Below are 26177 nucleotides of genomic sequence, written 5' to 3' on the forward strand. Positions count from 1 at the left end.
CAGCCATACCCACCACTGCCATACCCACCACTGCCATACCCACCCACAGCCATACCCACCCACAGCCATACCCACCACTGCCATACCCACTGCTGCCATACCCACCGCTGCCTTACCCACCCACAGCCATACCCACCCACAGCCATACCCACCGCTGCCATACCCACCACTGCCATACCCACCGCTGCCATACCCACCACAGCCATACCCACCACTGCCATACCCACCGCTGCCATACCCACCCACAGCCATACCCACCACTGCCATACCCACCCACAGCCATACCCACCACTGCCATACCCACCACTGCCATACCGACCCGCTGCCATACCCACCCACTGCCATACCGACCCGCTGCCATACCCACCCACAGCCATACCCACCGCTGCCATACCCACCCACAGCCATACCCACCCACAGCCATACCCACCGCTGCCATACCCACCCACAGCCATACCCACCCACTGCCATACCCACCGCTGCCATGCCCACCCACTGCCATACCCACCCACAGCCATACCCACCGCTGCCATACCCACCCACAGCCATACCCACCCACAGCCATACCCACCGCTGCCATACCCACCCACTGCCATACCCACCCACAGCCATACCCACCCACTGCCATACCCACCGCTGCCATACCCACCGCTGCCATACCCACCACTGCCATACCCACCCACAGCCATACCCACCGCTGCCATACCCACCCACAGCCGTACCCACCGCTGCCATACCCACTGCTGCCATACCCACCCACAGCCATACCCACCGCTGCCATACCCACCGCTGCCATACCCACCCACAGCTATACCCACCCACTGCCATACCCACCACTGCCATACCCACAGCTGCCATACCCACCGCTGCCATACCCACCACAGCCATACCCACCACTGCCATACCCACCCCTGCCATACCCACAGCTGCCATACCCACCGCTGCCATACCCACCCACAGCCATACCCACCGCTGCCATACCCACCCCTGCCATACCCACTGCTGCCATACCCACCCACAGCCATACCCACCACTGCCATACCCACCACTGCCATACCCACCCACTGCCATACCCACCACTGCCATACCCACCCACTGCCATACCCACCCACAGCCATACCCACCGCTGCCATACCCACCCCTGCCATACCCACTGCTGCCATACCCACCCACAGCCATACCCACCGCTGCCATACCCACCACTGCCATACCCACCACTGCCATACCCACCCACAGCCATACCCACCCCTGCCATACCCACCCACAGCCATACCCACCCACAGCCATACCCACCGCTGCCATACCCACCCACAGCCATACCCACCACTGCCATACCCACCCACTGCCATACCCACCACTGCCATACCCACCCACAGCCATACCCACCCACAGCCATACCCACCGCTGCCATACCCACCGCTGCCATACCCACCCACAGCCATACCCACCCACAGCCATACCCACCCACTGCCATACCCACCCACAGCCATACCCACCACTGCCATACCCACCCACTGCCATACCCACCACTGCCATACCCACCCACTGCCATACCCACCCACTGCCATACCCACCCACAGCCATACCCACCACTGACATACCCACCCACAGCCATACCCACCCCTGCCATACCCACCACTGCCATACCCACCCACTGCCATACCCACCCACAGCCATACCCACCACTGCCATACCCACCCACAGCCATACCCACCCACAGCCATACCCACCGCTGCCATACCCACCGCTGCCATACCCACCCACAGCCATACCCACCCACAGCCATACCCACCCACTGCCATACCCACCCACAGCCATACCCACCACTGCCATACCCACCCACTGCCATACCCACCCACAGCCATACCCACCGCTGCCATACCCACCCACAGCCATACCCACCACTGCCATACCCACTGCTGCCATACCCACCGCTGCCATACCCACCCACAGCCATAGCCACCACTGCCATACCCACAGCTGCCATACCCACCCACAGCCATACCCACCACTGCCATACCCACCGCTGCCATACCCACCCACAGCCATACCCACCACTGCCATACCCACCGCTGCCATACCCACCCACAGCCATACCCACCACTGCCATACCCACCGCTGCCTTACCCACCCACAGCCATACCCACCCACAGCCATACCCACCGCTGCCATACCCACCCACAGCCATACCCACCACTGCCATACCCACCGCTGCCTTACCCACCCACAGCCATACCCACCCACAGCCATACCCACCGCTGCCATACCCACCGCTCCCATACCCACCACTGCCATACCCACCCACAGCCATACCCACCCACTGCCATACCCACCCACAGCCATACCCACCACTGCCATACCCACCCACAGCCATACCCACCCACAGCCATACCCACCCACTGCCATACCCACCCACAGCCATACCCACCCACAGCCATACCCACCGCTGCCATACCCACCCACAGCCATACCCACCCACTGCCATACCCACCACTGCCATACCCACCCACTGCCATACCCACCCACAGCCATACCCACCGCTGCCATACCCACCCACAGCCATACCCACCCACAGCCATACCCACCGCTGCCATACCCACCGCTGCCATACCCACCACTGCCATACCCACCGCTGCCATACCCACCCACAGCCATACCCACCCACTGCCATACCCACCACTGCCATACCCACCCACAGCCATACCCACCGCTGCCATACCCACCACTGCCATACCCACCCACTGCCATACCCACCACTGCCATACCCACCCACAGCCATACCCACCGCTGCCATACCCACCCACAGCCATACCCACCCACTGCCATACCCACCCACAGCCATACCCACCGCTGCCATACCCACCCACAGCCGTACCCACCGCTGCCATACCCACCGCTGCCATACCCACCCACAGCCATACCCACCGCTGCCATACCCACCCCCAGCCATACCCACCACTGCCATACCCACCGCTGCCATACCCTCCCACAGCCATACCCACCGCTGCCTTATCCACCGCTGCCATACCCACTGCTGCCATACCCACCGCTGCCTTACCCACCGCTGCCATACCCACCCACAGCCATACCCACCACTGCCATACCCACCACTGCCATACCCACCGCTGCCATACCCACCCACAGCCATACCCACCACTGCCATACCCACCGCTGCCATACCCACCGCTGCCATACCCACCCACAGCCATACCCACTGCTGCCATACCCACCACTGCCATACCCACCCACTGCCATACCCACCGCTGCCATACCCACCCACAGCCATACCCACCGCTGCCATACCCACCCACAGCCATACCCACCCACAGCCATACCCACTGCTGCCATACCCACCGCTGCCATACCCACCGCTGCCATACCCACCCACAGCCATACCCACCGCTGCCATACCCACCGCTGCCATACCCACCCACTGCCATACCCACCACTGCCATACCCACCCACTGCCATACCCACCGCTGCCATACCCACCCACAGCCATACCCACCCACAGCCATACCCACTGCTGCCATACCCACCGCTGCCATACCCACCGCTGCCATACCCACCCACAGCCATACCCACCCGCTGCCATACCCACCGCTGCCATACCCACCCACAGCCATACCCACCCACAGCCATACCCACCGCTGCCATACCCACCGCTGCCATACCCACCCACAGCCATACCCACCACTGCCATACCCACCCACAGCCATACCCACCCACTGCCATACCCACCCACAGCCATACCCACCACTGCCATACCCACCCACAGCCATACCCACCCACAGCCATACCCACTGCTGCCATACCCACCGCTGCCATACCCACCCACAGCCATACCCACCACTGCCATACCCACCGCTGCCATACCCACCCACAGCCATACCCACCGCTGCCATACCCACCACTGCCATACCCACCCACAGCCATACCCACCCACAGCCATACCCACCACTGCCATACCCACCCACAGCCATACCCACCCACAGCCATACCGACCGCTGCCATACCCACCACTGCCATACCCACCCACAGCCATACCCACCCACAGCCATACCCACCACAGCCATACCCACAGCTGCCATACCCATCCACAGCCATACCCACCCACAGCCATACCCACCACTGCCATACCGACCCGCTGCCATACCCACCACAGCCATACCCACCGCTGCCATACCCACCCACAGCCATACCCACCACTGCCATACCCACCCACAGCCATACCCACCCACAGCCATACCCACCGCTGCCATACCCACCGCTGCCATACCCACCACTGCCATACCCACCCACAGCCATACCCACTGCTGCCATACCCACCCACAGCCATACCCACCGCTGCCATACCCACCCACAGCCATACCCACCCACAGCCATACCCACCACTGCCATACCCACCCACAGCCATACCCACTGCTGCCATACCGACCGCTGCCATACCCACCACTGCCATACCCACCACAGCCATACCCACCACAGCCATACCCACCCACAGCCATACCCACCCACAGCCATACCCACCGCTGCCATACCCACCACTGCCATACCGACCCGCTGCCATACCCACCACAGCCATACCCACCCACAGCCATACCCACCCACAGCCATACCCACCACTGCCATACCCACCACAGCCATACCCACCGCTGCCATACCCACCCACTGCCATACCCACCGCTGCCATACCCAGTACTGCCATACCCACTGCTGCCATACCCACCCACAGCCATACCCACCCACAGCCATACCCAGTACTGCCATACCCACTGCTGCCATACCCACCTGCCGACGTTCCCACAGGCCCCCTGTGCAGACAGACGTATCGCCAGCTCTGCCTGCCCGCGGTATCCCAGTGTGGAGCCATACCCACAGCCATACGCCCACGGGCGCGCACACGTACTCGCAGCTGTACCTCCATCAAGCCCCACTGACGCGCGTACGCGTTGAGCCGTATCTGTGTGGTGATACACTGACACGGAGCCATACCTATCTGCGGCTATACCTCCCTCCGTGCTGTAGGCAATGCCGTCCGTGGGCAGCGGGCGCCGCACGGGCGCGGTGCGTGCCCGGCCTGCTGCCGGGCTGGCCACCCGCCAGCGCCGCAGGCACAGTCACCTGCAGTGCTGCAGCACGAGGCACGGGGAGCCACGGGTGTGCCATGGCGCAAGGGCGGGTGTGGCGTGGTGCGAGCGCGGCTGTGCCGGGGTGCGAGGGCGGGTGTGCCAAGCAGCGCTGCAAGTAGGCTGGGCCTTCGGGATATGGAAAAAAATTCTGGCAGCGCGGCAGACTCCGCCAGAGCCAGGAGCAGGAGCATACGTGCAGCAAACCCGAGCAGGGTGCTAATGCCAGTATCGCCAACGCTCCTCGCTGAGGCCGCGGGAGCAGGCTGGGAAAGCCCTGCCAGCCCTGGCACAGCCCGCACCGTGGCCGGGGGGCACAGCGGAGCATCTGTGGAAAAGGGGATGCAGGGGGCACAGCCGGGGTCAGCCTGCCTGAGTTCGGCTGCTGGCACACGGTTATTGCAGCCACCGCCAGTGCCAGGATCCCGAAATAGCAGCCGGCGCGGCGCGGTGGGGGAGAGCCATCTCGTGCGCGGTGGCTCGGGGCGCTGGGCTGCGGCCACTCCGGCTCTGCGGCTCGACACGGCAGCACGCTGGAGGAGACCTGCCGGGAGGGAGTGATGGCAGCTGCCATCACCGTGCCGCACGCTGCTCCAGCAAGGTCATCGCCGGATAGCAGGGCGGCCTGGGGCACATTAAGCAACTGGAGAAATGGGCTTTGCTGGGGCTGAGCTGCGGCGGGGAGGGTCTTCACCGGCCTCCCAACGTGGCTGCGTCCCGTGGTCAGGGATGCTGGGGTTTAATCAGGCGATGATAGCATCCCGGCACACCCCGGAGCCGAGGCTCAGCTGGCTGGGCTCGCCGTGCCAGCGAGCCGGGACCGCTCACCCCAGGGATCCCGGGCTACGCCGGCACGACAGGGAGCTGGGGCAGATCCCCTGTCTCACGCGCTTGGGCGATGCCACGCCGCTGCTCACTGCACCCAGGCCTTGCTCTGGAAGCCCCGCAGGGCAATGCCCAACGCAGCGCTGGGGCCGCGCCATCGCAGACACGGCCGTCGGCAGCCACCGCTGCTGCCAGCGCAGCAGGACCCTGCCCGCGTGGTTTGGTGGGTCGATCCCAGTCCCAGCCCAGCGAGCAACTGGGTGCTGGCTCAAATGCACGTGCCGGGTCTACCGCTGCCGGTGCGGAGCGGGCACCGTGGGTGCTGCCGCCGGCTGTGCGCAGGGGGGTACCGGCAGAAGCAGGCAGCCCCTCAGCTGGCAGGGCCGGGCAGCCTTTCCCGGTGGGCGCCTGCCCCTTTCCAGCCTGGAGCACCGGCACACGCGCGAGGGCTCCTGCAAGAGACCCACGGGAGCGGGAGGGAGCAGCCTTCCCCTGCAGCAGCGAAGGAGACGGCCCTATTAAGTCAGGGGAATGCAAAATTAATTATTATTATTAATTAATGTCTTATTTTACAGTGCCCCCATGTGCACTAGGCGCCTTCCAGCACTGGAGGCGAGCCGGGGTCCCTGCCGGGAAGGGTTCCTCTCCACCGGTGCGGCGGAGCAGGGTGGCACCGGCTGCAGAAGCGCGGCCGGGCGCTGCTGGGGGGTCCCCTGGGGGTCCATCGGTGCCAGCCTGGGGCCCTGGGCACTCATCCAGGCGGTGCCGGGGTGCTCCTGGGGCAGGCTGCCCCCCACACCGAGGTCACCCCATCCTCAGCACCCGCCGGTGCTGACCTTGGCGCGCGGCCCCATCAAACACAGGCTTTGGCCATGCAGCTCATGCCCACTGTGCGCGGTATTGGGGGTGGCAGCGCGAGCGTCCCCGGGTGCTGGAGGGACCCAGCAACCTCCCCCCCAACTCCCTGCAGCCCCCCAGGTCCCCCTTCCTCCAACGCTGGCCCACGGCTCCTCTGAGGTCGCTGGTGCTCCTCGTAGCCCCTGGCTTCTGGGCGCTTCCCCACCAGCTGCTGCCGGCCAGCAGGTCGGTCCTGGCAGTGCCCGGCTCTCCAGGCCCTCCCCGGCACCCACGGCACCGCCGGTGCTACAGGAACCTGAGTCAGCCCCTGGGAAACCTCAGGTGTGTTTACAAATCACAAGACTCAAAGCCATCCTAATTGTCGAGTTCTTTTATTCGTCAGCTGCTTTCCCAGCCTTGATGGTGTGTCCGTGCCCATCACCGGGCTTTGTGGCCGATGTCACGCAAACGCCTCGCCAGGGGAAGGTGCCCCGAGGATGCTCCGGGCCCCGCTCAGCCCCAGGGTCCCTCTGGCAGCCTCTGGCTGGGAGAGGAACAGGAGTCTCCATCCAGCATGGGGCCGGCATGGGGTGCCGGGGCACCGGGCAGGGTGCCCAGCAAGCAGAAGCTCCCGGAGCCATCCCGGCATCGCCTGGCGGTGCCTCCTGCGGGTCAGGACTTGCTGGCACCAGGGGACCGTGGGGACACGGCCGGCACGAGCGTGGGGAGAAGGGACGGGGCGAGGGATGGGGCCGGGGTGCCTGGGCTGGGCAGAGGGATGTGGGGCCGGCGCGGGTGGGAGCACTGGGCCTGCCGCAGGGGCACGGCGCGAGGGCGCAGGGTGGGTCCCCGCCGTGGGGCAACGCCGTGGATCGCTGCGGGGGGGTCCCTGCGGCTGAGCGCTGCAGGACGCACGGCACAAGCTGTAGGGCAGGGCCCCGCAGCACTGCGTGGCACGGCTCAGCACGGCACAGCACAGCTTGGAACGGCACGGCACAGCGCACCGCAGCACTGCATGGCTGGCTCCGCACTGCACGGCTCGGCTCAGCACTGCGGCACACAGCTGGTGCGGCTCGGCACGGCAGCGCGTGACTTGGCACTGCACAACTCCACTCGGCGCAGCACGGCACAGCTCGGCACTGCACGGCACAGCTCACCACTGCCCAGCGTGGCTTGCTTTGGCACGGCGCAGCCCAGCTTGGTGTGGTTCCCAACCACGGGCACAGCTCAGCACAGCATGGCTTGGCACAGCATGGCTTAGCGTGAGCGTGACAGTGCACAGCTTGGCGCAAGTAGGCACCGCACCACACGGCACGGCTCGGCACGGCTCAGACCTGCACCGCACGGTGCTACACTGCAGAATTTGGCTCTGCACAGCTCAGCACAACTTAGCCCTGCATGGCACGGCTCAGCACAGCGTGGCTCTGCTCGGCTCGGCACAGCATAGCACCGTGCGGCTTGACCCTGTACGGCATTGCATGGCACTGCTTGGCTTGGCACTGCACAGCACCATGCAGCTTGGCATGGCGTGGCTCCGGTTGACCCTGCATGGCCTGATACGGCATGAAACCACTTGGCTTGGCAATGGTCTTCGTAACGTGCCGTTGCGTGGCGCTGCTCAGCTTGGCATGCATGGCTCGGCACTGCACGGCCTGGCCAGCTTGCATGGCCCAGCTCAGCACTGCATGGCACGGCTTGGCATGGTATGGCCTGGTGCTCCCTGGCTGGGCATGGCACTGCATGGGCTGGCACTGCTTGGCTTGGTGTGGCACTGCTCGGCACGGGCTGGCACTGCTTGGCTTGGCGTGGCACTGCTCAGATCCGCCCCATACCGCCTGGCACGGTTCAGAGATGCCGGGCTCAGCCCGGCTCAGGAGGGCTTTGGCCCAGCACTGCACGGGATTGCTGGGCTTGGCTTGGCTGAGCCCAGCTTAGCCCAGCGCAACACGGTACAGGTCAGTTTGGCTTGGCTTGGCCTGGCGCAGCATGGGTTGGCTCACTGTGGTCTGGCCTGGCTTGGCACTGGCCTGACTCAGCCTGGTTCAGTTCAGCTCAGCTGGGCTTGGCACTGCATCGCCCAGCCCGGCTTGGCTCGGCTCAGCTTGGCCCAGTCCAGCCCGGCTTGGCTTGCTACCGCACAGCCCTTGAGTACGCTTGGCTTGGCCCAGCCTGGCTTGGCACGGCGCGGCTTGGCTTAGCCGGGCTGAGCGAGGCCCGGCATTGCCCGGACTGGCCCGGCCGAGCCGAGCCCCGCGCAGCCCGGCCCGGCCCGGCCCGGCCCCGCCCGCAGCTGCTCCGGCACGGCCCGGCCCGGCTCGGCCCGGCGGGGCTGGGCCCGGCGCGGCGGGGCTGGGCTGCGCTCGGCGCGGCCCGGCGGGCGCTAGGACCGCGCGGCGGGCGGGCGGCGGGCGGCGCGGCTCGGTGCTGCAGTGGAGGCGGCGGCGCTGCGGGAGGAGGCCTCGCCGGGCAGCGCAGCGGCGGCGGCGGCTCGGCACGGCTCGGCACGGCGCGCCGGGCCCGCACCGGCCCAGGTAACGGCCCCGCGGCGGCGCGGACGCGGGTGGCCCCCGCCGACCCCCGGGACGGGGCACCCCCCCCCCCCCCCCCGCCCTCGGCACCCCCCGCCTCGGCTGGGCTCGGAACGCCTCGGCGCGGTTCGGCAGCGCTCGGCGCGGTTCGGTTCGGTTCGTCGCCGTTCGGCTCGGTTCGGCTCCCCTCGCCTCGGCTCGGTTCGGTTCGCCTCGGCCCGGCCCGCGCCCCCCGCCGACACCCCCGCCCCGGTGTCCGGTTCCCCCCCCTTGGCCCGGGGGCGTCGCGGCGGCGGCGGGGGCTGCGGCGGGGCCGGGGGGGGCAGCGCCGGGCAGGAAAAGATGGCAGCGGCCGGGCCGCCACCCGCCGGCCCCGGCCCCCCGCGGCCGCCCCCGCCGCCGGCCCGGCCCGGCCCCGCTCGGCGGGCGGGGGTGGCGGCGGCGGCGCGGCCCGGCGGGCCCGGCCCCCGCGCCCCGCCGTGTCCTTGAGCGCCGCGCCGGGCGGCTGAAGGGCAGCGCGGGGCCCCGGCCCGCTCCGCTCCGCGTCCCCCCCGCCCCGGGCCGGGCCCGTCCCTCCGCCCCGCGGCCGGGACCCCCGCGCCGAGACCCCGCGGGGCGCCGGGGCCGCCCCCCGCCGCGGAGCGGGGCCGGAGCCCGCAGCCCCCGGCCCGGCGCTGCCCTCCCGCGGGCGGCAGCGGCGTTGCCCCGGGGGGGCCGGGGCTGGATGGCGCCGGTGGAAACTTTTCTATTTTTTCCACCCAAAAAAAAATAAAATCCCCCCCGCCCCCCCCCACGCCGCTGCGGGAGGCAGCGGAGCCGCAGCCCCGGGCGGGGAGGGGGCAGAGGCCTGGCAGGGAGCTGGCGCTGCCTGCCCGCTGCCTGCCCGCTGCTGCCCGCTGCCTGCCCGCTGCTGCCCGCTGCCCGCCGAGGCCGCGGCGGCCGCCCGCTCGCTTCCCCCTTCCCTCTCTCTTTTATTTTTCCTCTCCCCCCTCGTTTCGGGGTGTTCGTGTGCGCGAACCTGCGGGCAAATGAAATTTTCCTCTTCGCTCAGTTCCTCTTTCTTTATTTCTTCCCTTTGTGTGACGTAGACGGTGTCACCACGGGATTGGCGTTCGGGGCTTGCATTGCTGCACCGAGTGCGCGGTGGCAAGAGACGGCCGCGACGGCGGACGCCCGCGTCCTGCCCGGCCGTCCCCGCGGCCTCCCTCGCCCGTCCCCGCGGGGAGACGCGGACGGGGCGACCCGGACCAGCCCCGAGCGAATCCCTCGAAGCTGGCGGGCGGCCGCGGGGAGCCGGAGGGGAGTGGATGTTGTCGTACCCGGCGGCTGCTCCCGGCAGCTCCCGCGCCTGCACTGGCCTTTCGTGCTGAGTCAGCTCGAAACTTCGTAGCGGGAGCCTCTTTTCGTGACATGCAGCGCCCGCCGCCTCTCGAGGAAAGGCGGGATGCCGGTGCCCGTGCCGCTCGCCGGCTGCCGAGGCCGCGGCCCGGCCGTTTCCCCGGCGGCCTGCGCGACCGCCAAGCTGCCCAGCACGGGCGACGTCCGTGCCTGAAATCTGTCGGCAGCCGCTGCTTCGCCCCCGCTTTGCCGCCGGGGCTGCCGTGCCGTGCCGTGCCGTGCCGGTCGCTCAGGGACCTTCAGGTGGTGGTTTTCGTGCGGGTATTTTTAGGACTGCACATCTGCGCGTCCCTGCCCGATGCCTTCCCACGGGCTCTGCCCTGCCTGCGCCGCTGCCTGCCTGCCTGCCTGCCTGCCCCGGGCAGGGTGGGCCGTAAGCGAGCGTGCGGCACCCTGCGGCACCCGAAGGGGAAAGCGCGTGGGCTTGCCAGGTAACCGCCGGCACGCGTGTGCGCGTGCCCAGGACACGCGTGCGCCAGGTGCACGCGTGCCCCGGCGGCTCCGGCTCCGCGGGAGGAGCCGGCGGTGTTTGGGCGTGCGGTTTTGCGGGGACCAAGGTGTCGTCTGCTCCCTGGTTTGCGGCAGGAACCCGCTCGCCCTCGAGGCTGCGCGCCGGTTTGGGTTTTTACCACCGGCTGACCCGACCTGTGGAGCGGGACTCCCACCAGTGCCACCGTCGCGGCGTGGGGCAGCGACTCGGGGGCCGTGCCGGGCACGCTCGCCTAACCTGGCAGCTGGGGCCAGGAGGGGCATCGAGCCGAGGCGCCGTCCCGCTTCCCCACCGCGCTCCCGCCGCGGGGCTCAGCACGCGCAGGAACGCGCCGCTGCCGGTTGGGCCTGTTCCCGCGGTTAACCGCCCTTCCCAGTTCAAAGCCCGTACCTGACTGCCGGTTTGAATTGCCCCGGCTCCGCTCCCGGCCCTGCTCCCCTGCCAGCTGGAGGCTTTCCGTGGTGCCCGGGGCTCTGCCCGCAGAGGCACTTGCTCACCGTAATCACATCATCTCTCAGCCTTTTTTTTTCCCCGATAAGCTGAGCACGTCGAGCTGCGAGGCGTTCCCGGAGCTCTGGGAGCTCGGCTGCAGCTCCTTCGTGAACGCCGCCGGGTTTGCACCGTTGCGCCTGCAGAACGGCACCGCGTCCCGGTGCTGGGGTCTCCCACGTGCGTGACCGTCCCACGGGCAGTTTCGTTGGACCCCAGCCCTTGCTAGTGCTCCCGCTTTGCAGGATCTGGCTCTGTTTGGGGCTGCCGCCTGCATTTCGGTTTGCTTGTGGCGTGGCGTAGCGGCGCGGGGCCATGCATCGCTCCTCAGGGCGCAGCACAGCATGGCGCATCGCTCCCTGGGGCGCAGCGCGAGGCCGGTTCGGTGCTACCGACCGACCTGGGGTCCCCGCTCCGCGCCTGGTTCTGTTTTTGGGAGCGGAGGGCGCCTGCTGCCAGCGCCTCGGCCCGTCGAAACCCCGGCGGGACCCAGCAGCGGTTCCCAGGCGGCTGCGGTGAGGGCAGGAGCCCGCTGCACGCGTGGCCGGCCGCGTCCCTGCCCGCCACGTGCACCCCCGAGCAGCGTGGCCAAATATTTTGCTCGTAAGTTATAATTACGGGGGATGAGGTCAACGCTTTGCCCGCGACGGTGGTTTCGGCGCAACCATCTGTTGGAGGCAATCGCAGGGGAGCTGCTGCCGCTCGGCTAAATTTTGGGCCCCGGGGGACGCCCACCCCGTCCCCGGTTGCCCCTGCCAGCAGCACCCACGCCGCGGGGGGTCGGGGGGGGGGGGGGCACCCCAGCGTGAGTCAGGGGTGGGGGGCGCAGGGGGTGGGGGGGTTGACTCACGGCCGCGGCTCCCGTCCCCCTCTGAGTCAATCCTGAACTTCTTCCCCGGCGCTGGGAGGGAGGAGGAGGAGGAGGAGGAGGAGGAGGAGCGCGGCTGCCCGGGGGTGGCGGTGACTCAAAGTGACAACAACAATAATAATACGCTGCGGCACTTGTCACGGGAGAGGCGTTTGGACGGGGTCCCTCGTGCGTCCCCACCGCCAAAGGCGGTGGGGACGCACGAGGGACCCCGTCCAAACCCGGTGGATGTCACCGCGCCGGGGGAGGCTGCACGCAGGGTCACGTTAGGACAGGAGGGGGGGACTGCGGTGAAGGTGTCACCCGCCACCAGCGTGAGGGGCTGTCGGGGACCCCGCTCGCCATCACCTAAAATGGCCGTTTGGGTTTCTGCGGGTTCTCGGCTGCGGCACGGCACCGGCGGGCACCGGCGAGGTCCCTAAATATAAAAAAAGGCGGGTTTTTGATTTTTTTTTTTTTTTTTTTTTTTTGGCAACGCCGCGTGTCTCATCCATCCATCGCAGGTAACCTACTTTGAAACGCCTCTGCCGTGCGGCGAGCGTGACTCGCCGGGGCCCTGCCGTGCGGGAGCGGCACGGCGCGGGTTGGGGCTGCCGGTTCCCCCGCTCGCCGTCAGCCGTAAGGTCAGCCCGAGCGGTTAAATAGAGAAGCAGGAGGGAAGGCGGTGAGTCCCTCCCCGCGCTTCGGCGGCGAGCGCCGGACGAGGGTCTGTCCCCCCCACCACCGCCACCGCATCGGTGAGGGGATGCCCCGGCGCTGCGGGAGGAGGGTCTCGGCGGCCTAGCGCGGGGACACGGTGCCGCAGCCCCCCGTCCTGTCCCATCCCGCCGCGGTGGGTGAGCCTCGGCCGGGTAAGAGCGCGGGGGAGCAGGGCCGGTGCCGGGGGCCGCGGCAGTACCCGCATGTACCCTCCCGGCAGGACCACGCTCGCCCCACGGTGCCGGCGGTGGGGCTGGGGGAGCGGGAGGCAGCCGGTGTCGCCGGCTTCTCCCCGTCTTTGTTCGGCGGCCGCCGGCCCGGGGCTGCCGCGGGGTTTGTACGCAGCCCAACTATTTTTAGTGCGTTTGGAGACCATGTTTGCTGGAAGCGAATCAAAGCCCGCGAGCTGGCCCTTCGGCAGCGCCAAGCGGGGCGGCTCGCAGCCGCGCGCTCCCCGGGCACCGGGGATGCCGGGGGGCACTCACCCGCCCCCCGGGGCTGCCGCAGGGACCCCGGTATGGTGGGGCCGGGGGCGGCCGAGCCATTTTCTAGGGCTGCGGGGACGTGCGGGAGGCAGGCGCCGGCGGCAGCGCTGCAGGGCAGCACAGGCAGGGACCCGCCGGGCAGCGGGAGCCGGGGCCGCCGGGGACACCAGCACCCCCGGTGCCTGTGGGCGCGGGGGACCCCCCGGGGGGCCGGGGTGCCCCTGCCGCGGAGGTGCCTGGGTGCAGCCGGGGTGTCCCCGGGCGCTTCCCAGCGGCACGTGTCCTCCCGTGCCCGCGGCCGGGGCTTTGCCGAGGCACAGCGCGGCGGGGAGCGGGGCTGGGGGCTCGGGGGGCAGCGGCAGGGCGGGGGGCACCACCGGCGCCAGCAGCACCCCGGGGAGGCAGCTCGCAGGGAGGGGCGCAGGGCCAAGGTGCCCCACTGTACCGTGCCGAACGGCGTGCTGTGCCATGCCGTGCCCAGCGGCGTGCCACGCTGTGCCGAACCGCGTGCCATGGTGCTGGCGGCACAGCAGCTGTGAGATGGGTGCCCAAAGCAGCAGCATGTGGGTGTTCGGGGTGCTCGGCGCCGGCCCCTCAGCGAGGGGCACCGCGGTGCCCAGGGTGCCGGCGCGGGGCCGAGGCTGGCAGCGGCGGGGCTGAGCGCGCCGGGCCGGGGGCGACGGGGCTCCGTGGGGAGCAGGCGCGGGCGTGGGCAGGCCCTGCGTGGCGGAGGGCTGGCGGGGACGGTGCCGCGGGACGGGGCCTCCCCCGGGGGCTCCCCGAGCTGGCAAAGGAGAGGAACGGGCACGGGCTGGCGCGGGGCTGTGCATGGGGGGGGCAGCCCTCACCCCTATCCTGCACCCTCGGGTCCCATCCTGCACCCAGCACCCCCAGCCCTCGTTCTGCACCCCCAGCTCGCACCTCCCATCCCCATCCTGCGCCCCCAGCCTGCATCTCCCACCCCCATTCTGCACCCCCGGGTCCCATCCTGCACCCAGCACCCCCAGCCCGCATCCTGCACCTTTCATCCCACACTCCCAGCTTGCACCCCCAGCCTGCACCCTGCACCCCACGCTGCCATCCCACCCCCCCTGCCCGCACCCCCTGCCCACATCCCACCCCCTCCTGCCTGCACCCCCTGCCCACGTCCCACCCCAGCCCTGCCTGCGCGAGGGGCCGCGCTGGGGGAGCCGCGGCAGAGACGGCCGAGCTCCCACCCATCTCCCACCCTCTGGCCGCCGGCCCAGCGCCCTGAGCCCCCGGGGGTCCCCGTGCCTGCGGCAGCGCCGCTGCGCTCCGGGGGAGGCTGCAGCCCCGGCGGGGGCCACCCCGGCCCCCCGCCCCACAGGCAGCCCCGCAGGCAGCCCCGCGCCGCAGGCAGGCGCGGGGACGGGAGGAACGTGTCGGGGTTGGAGTTTGTGTTCCCAGCAGCAGCAGCAGCAGCAGCCCTGCCCGCCCGGCAGCCCCCCACCCCGCCGGCTGGGAACGGGCTGCGGCTGGAAAGCTCTAGAAACAAATTGCAGCTCCGGTGCCAAAGGCAACAGCAGCCTCGGCCATGGCTAATGCAGGCAGCGTTTGCCATAGCAACAGGTGCTGGGGCTGCCGCCTCCGCCGCAGCCCCGCGGGGCCCTGCCCGCACCCCGCACCCTGCAGAACGCGCCCCGCGCACCCCGCGCTCTGCACCCCGCAGAATGCGCCCCGCGCCACGCAGCCTGCAGCCCGCGCTCTGCACCCTGCAGAATGCACCCTGCGCCGTGCGCCCTGCGCTCTGCACCCTGTGCGCCACGCGCTGTGCGCCCTGCGCCTCGCACTGTGCACCACGCACCCCACAACGTGCGCTGTGCACCCGGCACTGCACACCTTGTGCCGTGCAGCTCGCGCTGGGCACCCCACGCTGTGCGTTGTGCACCACGCACCCCATACCACACCGTGCACCGTGCACCCCGCGCCGCTGCAGCCAGCACCGTGCACCCCGCGCCGTGCACCCTGCGCTGCTGCAGCCAGCACCGTGCACCGCGCGCCATACACCGTGCACCCTGCCCTGCTGCAGCCAGCACCATGCACCCCGCTCCATGCACCGTGCACCCCACGCTGCTGCAGCCAGCACCATGCACCCCGCGCCATGCACCCTGCACTGTGCACCCCACGCTGTGCGCCCCGCACCGTGCACCCTGCAGCCAGCGCGGGCTGGGGCTCAGCCGCCTGCCGGGGGCGATGCCAGGGACAAGGCCCCAGCCCAGCCCGGCGGAGTCAAGGTTGTGGCGTGTTAATAATTGCCGGGGGCCGGGGCGCGGTGCGGGGGGCGGTGGGGCCGGCGCTCCCCTCTCACCCCAGCCCTCTCTGCTTCCCGCAGGGGCAGGAGGATCCAGGCAGGCGGCGGGACGCAGGGGCTGGCCGCTGCGGTGGGCGACGGCTCCCGGACCCCCTCCTCGGCGCAGAGAGCCGGAGCGCGGCGGCGGCGGGGTCCGCTTTGGTGCTGAAGAGGCGACGGTCCCAGGTGCCCGCCCTCGCTCCCCACCATGCCGTCCAGCGGGACCCTCGATGCCAGCAGCCCCGCTCCAAACCGCGAGGCACTCGACACGCACAAGGTAGGGTCCCGCCGCGGCTCTGCCGGCTCTCGGCAGGTGGGGGGCTGCCGGGGGGCCCTGCTCGCACCGCAGCCGTCCCCATCACTGGGCTTGGCACTGCTCCTGCCGGTGCCAGGGCTGCGGTGGGCGCTGGGGGTCCGGCTCGCTCCTGGCCAAGGCTGGCTGGCAGGCGTGCAGGAAAAGGGGGTGCGGGGCCCCCTCCAGCGCGCGCCAACCCCGCTCCCCCCTCGCCGCGGAGGGGAGCTCGGAGCCGGGCGGGGGGAGCCCAGCGCCACGGCCGGGATTAGCGTGGATTGAGCTATTCCTGGCGGTGGGGGAGCGCGGGGAGGGGATGGGGAAGCGGAGACCTGCTGTCACCTCCCGGCGGCGGCCAGGGCCGGGGCAAGCCCGGCTGCGGGGAGGGGGCTGCCGTGGTGGGAGAGCACGGGGTGGGGGAGCACCCCCGGGGCTGGGGGCTGCCCCGGCTCTGGGCTGGCCGGGTGGCGATGGGGTGGGTGGTGGGTGCCTGTCCTGGCGGCGGGAGGGGGACATGGGGCATGCATCCGGAGGTGGCCCCGTCGCCTCGCCACTGCCAGGCTCCAGCCCTCGTGCCAGCCCTGCTCCCCCTCACGGGCGTCCCACCTGGTGCCGGGGCTCGGGGGTCCCTGCGCCTCCTCCTGCCTCCCCGCGTGCAATGCTCGGGCTCGGGAGGGAACCCCTCCTGTGCCGGGCCGCACACGGTGCACGCTCGCCTTCTCGTCGCTGCACTGTGCGAGGGGCGCGTGGCCCCGGCGGAGGGACCGCCATCCCTGGTACGTGCCCCCCGCCTCCCCGGCCAGAGAGCGGTTCTGTGGGGAGGGCGGCCCCCAAACCACCCTGCCGGCTGTGGGGCCGAGCGGGGACCGGGCTGGGGGTGCAGCATGGATGTAGGGCAGGGTGAGGGGCTGCGCGGGTTTGGGGAGGCCTGAGCCGGGACGGGTGGCAGGCTCTGACCGCGTCCACGGTGCTACTTGGCGTCCCCGCCACACCAGGACATGCCGGGCCAGTGTGGCTGCTCCCATTGCTGGTGCCGGCAAAGGCATCACTCTCCCTGCAGAGGGGAGAAGCATCCCAGCAGGCGCAGGGGCAGGGCTTGCCCTGGTCAAGGCGTGGGGAGCGGGGCTGGCGGCCAGCTGGACGCCGTCCCACTGCGGGCAGCGCGGGGTCGGGGTCATCTGAGTTCCTCCAGGCTGGCTCGGCCGTGGCGGCCGCGCCGGGTCAGGCCTGGCTGGTCCCCGCGCCAGTGCTCCCGGTCCTCTGGCCATCGCTCCTGGCTGCTGGAGGGGCCAACCCGTGTGTCTGTTGGGAAGTGTCCGGCACGTTCTTGGTACGGCTGGGGGGGACGAGTAAAGTGGGGGTCGGTCGGTCGGTCCCATGCTTTGCCTCGCGGTGGGTGATGCCGGAGCGGGTGCGTGCGGCTGAGCCCGCCTGCCCGGGTCACTGGCGCCAGGAGCGTGAGCGAGGTGGCGGGGCAGCCCCCGGCAGGCGGACGTGGCGGCCTGCCCCGTGTTTCGGTGCGGTTCTGGAGGCGCGCGGCAGAGCCAACATGGAGAGCGGGGTGCAGGGCCGCGGCACAGGGCGGGCTGCGGGGAAGAGCCACGGGAGAAACCGGCGCCTGTGCTGCAGCCCGGCTCACCCTCGAAAGCGGGACCGCTGCGGGTGCCGGTCCCCAGGGTGCCAGCAACCCACGTGGGCTGGCAGCGAGCGCGCCGCGAGCGTGCCCAGCTGAGCGCTGTCCTGGCCTGACCCCGCCGGGACGCGGCATCGCCTCCCCCGCAGCCACGCGTGGAGGTCACCTCTGCCGAAGGGATGCGCGCTGCCTGCGGGGCCAGGAGGATGAGGCCGTCCCTCGACACCCGCGGCACTGTGGGTCACGCCGGTGCCGGCTGCTCTCAGCACAGACTTGGCGAGGCTGAGCTCTAGCTCCTGTGCGAGGTGGGGGTCTCCGCACCCACCTTCTCCGGCCCCACCAGGCCGGTTTCCCCTGGCTGCTGGGGGCTCCTGCCCCGCTGCCGGCCTGGTGCAGCCGGGAGCTGGGACCCGGCGTGGCGGCCGTGGAGCCAGCACTGCGTCATGCAGCAGCTCTCCTCCTCGGCGGTGGTTTCCCTCTGGGTTGTTGCTTGGCAGCGGCGCAGGAGCCCAGAGCATCAGGGACGCGCCATGCGGCCCCGCGCCTGGCCGAGCCCCGGGGAGAAGGGGAGCGGGCTGATTTATGAGGAGATGACTCAGCTCCGAGCAGGCTGCAGGCGGCGAGGGGCTGCGGCACCGGCACCCCTGCACCGGGCGGGGGGGAGCAGATCCCCCTCGCAGCCCTTTGCACCAGCCCTGCTCATGCCAGGGCTGCATCCCTACTTCTCCGGCGCCTGCCCTGCTTTTGGGGTGCCGGCCATGCGCCGGGGGGTCCCTGCAGCCCCGGTGCTGCCCCGGGCCCCGCGTCCCCCAGCTTGGTGGTGCAGGGACCCTGCTGAGCCCCGCGGTGGGGCTGCCCCGGTTTGCAGCAGTGGGGCCAGCTCGCGGGGAGCTCGCCCTGTCCCCATGCGCGCTGGGGGCACCTCCTGCCTGCCCCTGCCGCGGCGTCCCTCGAGTCGGCTGCCCCGCCGGCGTTTCGCGTGCCGGCTGCATGCAGCAGCGTGGGGAGTGGAACGGAGCCCTGGCCCCAGCCCGCGCTGCCGGCCGGGCTGAGTGCCAACCGGGGGGCCATCCTGCGGGCCCGCGTGGGGGGCAGCGCCGGGGGACCCGCACAGCACCAGAGGAGCCGCCCGCTGCTTTCACCGGCAGGTCACTGTGCCCAGCACCGCCACCCCGGCACAAGGCAGGGCCAGGATGGGCCCAGGCGGCGGGAGGAATCGCAGCAGCACTGACTGCTGCCGCTCGGGCGGTGAGACAGGGCTGGGGCAGCACGGAGACCCCCCGGGGACTGCAGCCCCCCGAGAGGTGGCGTTGCCTGGGGACCCTGCCGAGCCCCCCCGGAGCCCCCCTCACCTCGCCGGCACCCACCGGGTGCTCTGCAGCTGCATCCTCCCCCAGCCACGGGAGGGCTCGCTGCCCGGCACGGCCCGTGTGCCAGCGCCGTGCACTCAGCACCCCACCGTACCTTTCCCTTGCGTCCAGCGTAAACACTGCCCAGGCCCGGCCAAAGTCTGCGCATGGCGGCGGGCAGCCGGCTGGAGCCATGTGCCACAGCGACCGGCGCGGCACCGGGGACAAAGGGACGGGCGCTGGGGGACTCGCCTCTGCCGTGGCACTCCCGCTGCCGGGCGCGGGGCTGGGCTGGGCCCCCCGGGCCCCTTGGCGCTGCCGAGTGCCCCGGCCCTGGCAGTGGTGGCAGGAGCTGCTCGTTTGCCTGTGGAGCTGGATGAAGCACGGCCTCGCCGCAGGGACAGGCTGCAGGGCCGCCCCGGCACTGCGGGACCGGGGGCGGCTCCAGCTGGGACAAAGTGCAGCGCCGCGCGGTTTGGCAAGGCAGGTCCCCGCGGCCGTGGCAGGGGGCTCCGCTCTGCTCCCTCCAGCCAGCTCTGGTGCACAGCGAGGTGCCGTGGGCCTGCAGGGCAGGGACCCCCGCGAATCCCCCGCTGGGAACCCCCTTTGGCTCCTGCGCCGGGATGGAGCTGGAACCGTGATCCTGACGTCGTCCTTGGACCCGTCCCAAAACTTTCCGCCCGGGACCGTGTGGGGAGCGGGGCTCGGCCCAGGGCTGAGCCCCCAGGTGCCGCCTCTCCTTGCTCAGCCCTGGTTTCCCAGCCTGTGGCACAGTGCCGGCGGGTGCCAGGGCTGGGTACGGCCATTGCAGCGCTGGCGGGGTGTGGGGTCAGCGCAGGGGCTGGGGGCTGCCCTGCCCCACGCGCAGGCGAGTGGCAGGCGGTGACAGAGCCAGGGCAAGCGCGGTCCCGGCGTGCCGCCATAGTGGCTGGGGATGAACCAGCACGTGGCTGCCACACGATCCCACATGCACGGCCCCGGACAAGGGGAGACGGGCAGCGAGGAGGGGATGCAGGCTGGGGTTGGGTGGGCCGCCCAGAGGGAGCTGGTCTGGGGCACCGCAGCCGTGGGGCACTGCAGCCATGGGGCACCGCAGCCGTGGGGCACCGCGGTCATGGGGCACGGCACGTCCCGACCCCGCGGGACCTTTGGGCTGGACCCCAGCGGGGATGTACCAGCCACGGCCCGGCAGTGCTGCGGGCAGCGCGGCCTGCAACCGCCCCAGCCCAGGGGAAGGAGGGCAGTGGCGGGCAGGAATGCGGCCGGGGCTGGCGCCTGCCGCGGCTGCGGGGCTGCGTGAGTGCAGCTGGATGTCGGCGCTGTCTGGCTGCCAGCCCCATCCCCTCCCCGGCCTCTCCCTCGCCAGCCCCCCGCCGGCCTCTCCTCCTTCCCCTGCTCCCCCCTCCGCGGCCTCTTCCTGCCTTGGCTGCTGCCGCCGGGATCTTCTGGGGCTCAGGTGAAACCGGCCCCGCCGCCGCTGCGGGACACACCGGGGGCCCCGCGCAGCCCTCGCCCCGCATGCACGTCCCCCTGCCGCAGCACCGGGCGCGGGCCCCCTGAGCGGGGAGCGGGGCCCCCGGCACGCCACCGTCCTCAGGCGGCTGCTGCGGCCCCAGCGCGGGGAGCAGGTTCATTTTCCGGGGCCGCGTTCCTGCTCCGTCGCCCGTGCCGGCGCGTGTGCCCTGCCAGCGCCTGGGGCTGGGGCACGGCACCGGGGAAGGGGGGGACGGGGTGGTGGGTGCCGGCAGCTGCTCCGGGGCAGAGCATGGAGAGGGGTGCGCAGTCGCCTGAAGCGCCCACGCTGGGGGCGGCACGGTGGAGCAGGCAGCTGCCTGCCTGCTCCAAGGGCACCCTGGCTCCTGCTGCCTGCCCTTGTCCCCAGGGAGCTGCACGGCTCCCTGCAGACCCGCTGTGCCGTGCCATGCCGTGCTGTGCCGTGTCATGGGGTCCACGCAGCCCTTTCCGCATGCCGTGGAGCAGGAGCTCCCAGCCCCACATGTGCAGGGCTCCAGCGGGTTGCAGGAGCGGGTTTGTACCCCCGAGCCGGCTGCGGCAGAGGGGCACGGTGCAGGAGGGCTCACCTGGGGAAGGCGCCCGGCCCCACGGCGGCTCACGCCACAGCCCAAGCCCTGGCAGGAGCCACAATCGCCCTTCTAATGGTGCCCCAGGGGCCACTGGCCTGGTGATGACAGGCACCCGGCCACGCATGGCCCTCTGCAGTGCACCCACGGTGCCGGTGATCCCAGCGCCGAGTGGGAGCGGAACCGTGCCCAGGACCCCGGGCTGCCCGGCCCCAGGGCCGGCGGCATAACCGTCCTCTCTGTCTCCGGCTCGCAGGGGGAAGAGGAGCCCGAGGAGAACCAGAGCAAGGAGGAGAAGCAGGAGCCGGGGACGCCCATGAGGAAAGCCGGGCGGCCCGGGCGGAAGCGCAAGCATGCCCAGGTGAGCCAGCGGGCGCCGGGCGCGGGGGCCAGGTGGGGGGCAGCGGGGCGTCCCCCCGTGGGGCCGTCCTGCCCCGCCGCCCGGCGGATGCGCCGCGCTGGCAGGAGACTACGGCTCCCGGCGTGCCGCAGGCCGGCCCGCCTCCCCTGCGTGCTGGGGCACGCGGCCGCTCGCTCGCGGCCCCGGCAGCCTCCAGCTGGGAGGAGAGCCCGAGGGCGGCGGAGCGGCAGGAGGGGAGCGTCCCCCCCCGGCCCCCAGCGCTGCCCCCTCCCCGCGGCCCCCGGCGAGCCCCTCCTGTGCCCGGCGGCAGCAGCGTTCCACTCGGTGCAGCTTCGGCTGAGGCCCCACCATGCATTTTTTCCTGTCTGGGGGGCTGGCACCCCCGTCCCGTCCCCCCCCAAGCTGCTCAGCCCTCCTCCGGCTGCCGGGCCAGTCGGGCACGGGGAGCGGAGCCCCCGGCTCCCCGGGCGATGATGCACGGCTCTCGGGCTCGTGCCAGCAGCTGCAATAACAAGGCGGATGTGAGCGCGCGGGGCCGAGCCCCCGCCAGCTTCCCCGGCTCCTGCCGTGTAGGCTATGCCCACTCTTAAGTGTGCGGGTCTCGGTGAGCTCCTGGCTCGCTAGCCCAGCCGGCCGGGATCGCGGCCTGCCGCACACCAAAGGAGCTGAAACGGCTCGTCCCAGGGAGCGCCTCGCGGGGCCCCGGCGGTGCCGCTGGCCGAGGGGCCGGCGCAGGAGAGTGCTGCGGTGCTCACAGGTTGCCATGCCTGCGGTGGGTGCTGCGGGGTGATGGGGTGCTCGGGGCTTTGGGCAGCAGCCGGCTCTGGTGGGGCACCGGGACAGGGCACCCAGGGCCAGGGGGGAGTCGTGGAGGCGTTGGCTTGGCCGGCCCGGGCCGTGGTGTGTCGTGGTACCCGCTGGGGAGCCGCGGTGGCTTCCTCCCTGTCGGCTGGCTGGATGTCCCGCCACCGGCTGCTGGTGCCGCCATGAGTTCGGTGTTCAGAGGAGGAGCAGAGGTTCCTCTTGATGCTGAAGCCCCGGAGGGAAGGTGCACGCTGTCGCCCTGGGCCTGGGCACCGGCAGGGCTGGGGCAGCGTCCCCGTCCCCTGGCCCCGTGGGAGGGGACAGAGGGGCAGAGTCCCGTGGCGGGGAGCCGAGCGGGGCCGGGGCGCCTTCGCTGCTCGAAGGTTGCAAAATCTTTTTGCAGAGGTTTCTGGCTGCAGAAGGGGTTAATCCTGCACTTGGACGTGTCCAGATCCGTGCTGGGATCCGGGCTGTCGTAGCGGCAGGGCCAGGGAAGCCGGGACGGCGGCGCCTGGGGCGGGCAGGGGTGCGATGGGACACGCTGGGGTGCGGGGCCAGGAGCTGGTGGGGGAGCGGGCGGCTGGGCTCCGAGCGCTGGCTGTAAATCCGGCGGGGCGGGAGGTACGTGCCGGGGCGGGGGGAACCGCTTCGGTAGAAGAACAATGCTGGCACGGGAACAAATGGGGAAAGTCGTCAGGAACAGACGGAGCCTGGGAACCAGGAGGTCTCTGGCCATCGGAGTAGGCGGCCCTGGGAGCCCCCTCCGGCGCGGCAGGTCTGGAGCAGGGTGGATGGGTGGCAGCGGTGCCACGATGCCGGGCACCTCCCGCAGAAGAGCCAGTCGGCTCGCAGTGGGTGCCCGTCCCGCGCGCGCTTGCTGCGTGCTCCCGCGAGCCGCACCTGCCCCGTGCGCAGCGCCGGCCCAGCCGGCCGCCCGGTGACTCCTGCTGCCAAGCGAGCGGAGCTGGCAAGCCCCGCGGCCCCGCGGGCACTGCCAGGAGGCCAGGGAAAGCCCCGGCCGGGTGTGGGCTGCTAAAAATATCCTCCCCGCTGGAGAGCCCCGCAGTGCCGGCGCCTGCAGGAGCGGCCCCTGGCCGGGGGCACCGCACCGGGGTGGAGGGGAGCCGGCACGTGCCATGGGGAGCCTGGGCGAGCGGGCTGGCTCCGCGGGGAGAGCGGAGAGACAGGCAGGAGCCAGCAGCCGCCTGGCAGAGCGGGCAGGGTGCGGGGAGCCCTGCCCCGCGGCAGTAACCGGCCCCGCTGGTTTTCCCAGGTGTTGGAGGTATTTTGCCCGGGGTGTGATGCTGTCGGCCGGTGAGCAGGGCCCGGGGCAGGGGCAGCCGGGGAGCCTGGCTGGGGACAGCCCTGCAGGGATGGGTACCATGGTATCGGTGAGCCACGCCATGCCACACCAAGCCATGCCGTTCTGAGCTGTGCTGAGCCGTGCTGGGCCATACCGTGCTGTCCTGTGGTGCGCCGTGCCATGTTGAGCCGTGCCATGTGGTGCCAAGCCATGCTGTGCTGTGCTGAACCACGCTGCGCCGAACCATGCTGTGCCGTGGCTCCAAGACCAGTACCCCCAGCCGGGTCCAGCAGGGGCTCCCCAGTGGGACACCCCCTCGGCCAGTGGCTCTGCAGATGGTGCCGTGGATGGCAGCAGCTCTGCCGGCACCTTCCCCCGGCAAAGGGGGCACGGCCCAGGGCTGCCCCATCCCATCTCCCCCCACTTGGCAGCTCCCCAGGCTCGGGCAGGGGCCCCGCAGGTTTGGAGCTGCCGCCGGTGCTCCGGGACTGGGGTCGGCGCGAGACTTCCCGAGGGCTGCGGTGCATCGGGGCTGTCCCCCAGCCCTCTGCGGGGACCAGTCCCCAGCATCAGCACGCGTCCCCGGCACAGCCAGTCCTGCCCCGCGGCCGAGACCCCGCCAGCGTCCGCCTGCCAGCGAGCAAGGCGGCAGGGCCGGCACGGGGCTGTCCGGCCCGGCGGGCTCTCGGCGGAGCAGCGTCCTTGGCTGGGGCCCAGCGGAGGGGAGGGGAGCGGGAGAAAGGCAGCGCTTGTTCCCAGGGCCCGGCCGGCGTGGAGGAAGCGGGTGGGTGGGCAGGAAGGCAGACCCGCCGCCGGGCCCTCCTCGGGGACGGGGACGGGCGCCGGGGCGGCCGGGGAGGGGCAGGGCCGTGGGGTGGGTCCCGGCATCCCCTTCCCCTGCGCCTCCCCGGCCCGGCGGCGGTGGTGTCCGAGCGGCAGCACTGGGACGTGCCGGCGGCACGGGGGGCCCGGTGAGCCGGGGTCTGGTTCCGACCCAGGTAAGGAAGCAGCAGCAGGGCCGGAGCCGGGGTGCCAGGTTTGGCTGGGGCGGCTGTTGAGGGGCTGGAGGCGCGAGGGTGCGGCGAGGCTGGTTTCGGATGAGTGTCGTGCCAGGGCATGCCGGCCGCGGTGCCGGGTGGGCTGTGTGTCCCTGTCCCAGCAGGCCTCGCACGGGGCACAGCAGCCCCCATCTGCTCCGCTCGGCCACGGCCCCACGTGGGGAGGAGGCGGCACGGCTCCAGCGAGGGGTGTGTGGTCCCGGTGGGCAGCGGTGATGGTTAATCCCGGTGCCGCTGCCATGGCCTCGCAGCGCCGAGAGGAGTGCATGCCTCCATGCTCCCGCCACCCCCACACCTGCGTGGCCCCCCCAGGCCCTGTCCCGCCGGGGGAGAGGGCCGAGCCCCCCGCAGCCACACCGAGCCCCCCACCGCCGCACCGAGCCCCCCACAGCCGCACGGAGCCCCCCACAGCCGCGCCTCCGCCGGCCCCCGCAGCTGCCTAATCCGGAGCACATTGCTGGCCTTCCCGTTTCCTCCCGGGAAGCCCACGCAGCCCCTGCGATTGTTTTCGGCACGGTGTCCAGGATGCGGCCCCAAGCGAGAGGCGGGAGCGGGGCTGGGGGCGGCTGGGCCCCCACCGCAAGCTGCAGCCCGGCCCCGGCACCGCGCTGGGGGGACGGCAGCCGGGAACCCAGAGGGAGGGCAGCTCCTGACGCGGCTCGGGGCGAGCTGGGGGATGCTGGCGTGCAGGGGACGGGGGGACGCAGCGGGAAGCAGGTCCCCTCACGCTCGCCATGAGGGGCGTGGGATGGACCCCAGCTCCCCTGGCAGGGAGCTCCGGGGTGCAGGGCTGGGCTGCAGCCAGGAGCCCCGTTTCGGTTTGCCCCGAGTGTCCCTCCCTCCCCTTTGCTGCAGGCTGCCCCGTCCCCTTCCAAGCCAGCTCCGGTCCCTCCGGCAGCTCCTCCTGCTCTGAGCCCCCCAGCCGCACTGAGCCGGGGCGGTTGGGGCGCCGGCGGTGCACGGGCGCGGGGGGACGCAGGCAGAGCATGCGCCGCACAGTCGCTTCCAGAGCCACGCGAGGCCCAGGCGCAGGCCCGGCGGCGCTGGCGGCTCCCACCCCTCCGCCAGCCGGGGACTTTGCTCTCCAGCATCCATCCCACCGACGGTGCCAGCTCCCTCCGCTGCTCCAGGGCCGCATCCAGGCGTGCCGCGGTGTCCCCACAGCCTGTCCCACCACTGCGGTCGGTGCCCAGGCCTCCCGGGCCTGCGGCGTCCCTCAGCCAGGCACGCCGAGATT

At 71.2% G+C, this 26177-nt stretch overlaps 1 protein-coding gene across 8 annotated transcripts in view; it reads left to right on the plus strand.

Moving 5' to 3' along the window:
- Nucleotides 1-9203: 9203 nt before the first annotated feature.
- The window catches only part of DNMT3A (DNA methyltransferase 3 alpha), a 50395-nt gene continuing 33421 nt past the window's right edge, over nucleotides 9204-26177 (plus strand). For 6 of the 8 annotated variants that reach the window (XR_014227668.1, XM_082306939.1, XM_082306941.1 and 3 more), the window contains exons 1-3: nucleotides 9204-9322; nucleotides 16102-16336; nucleotides 21671-21775. Coding sequence is in view for 6 of the 8 variants with exons in the window: in XM_082306939.1 (XP_082163065.1) it covers nucleotides 16268-16336; nucleotides 21671-21775 (174 nt within the window). In the remaining 2 variants the exon portion in view is untranslated. Of the gene's footprint in view, nucleotides 9323-16101; nucleotides 16337-21670; nucleotides 21776-24801; nucleotides 24881-26177 lie in introns of those variants that run through there. The other 2 variants (XM_082306942.1, XM_082306945.1) reach the window with 2 other exon arrangements.

The sequence above is a fragment of the Platalea leucorodia genome (genome assembly GCF_965183815.1).
Source record: "Platalea leucorodia genome assembly, chromosome: 3".
NCBI lineage: Eukaryota > Metazoa > Chordata > Aves > Pelecaniformes > Threskiornithidae > Platalea > Platalea leucorodia.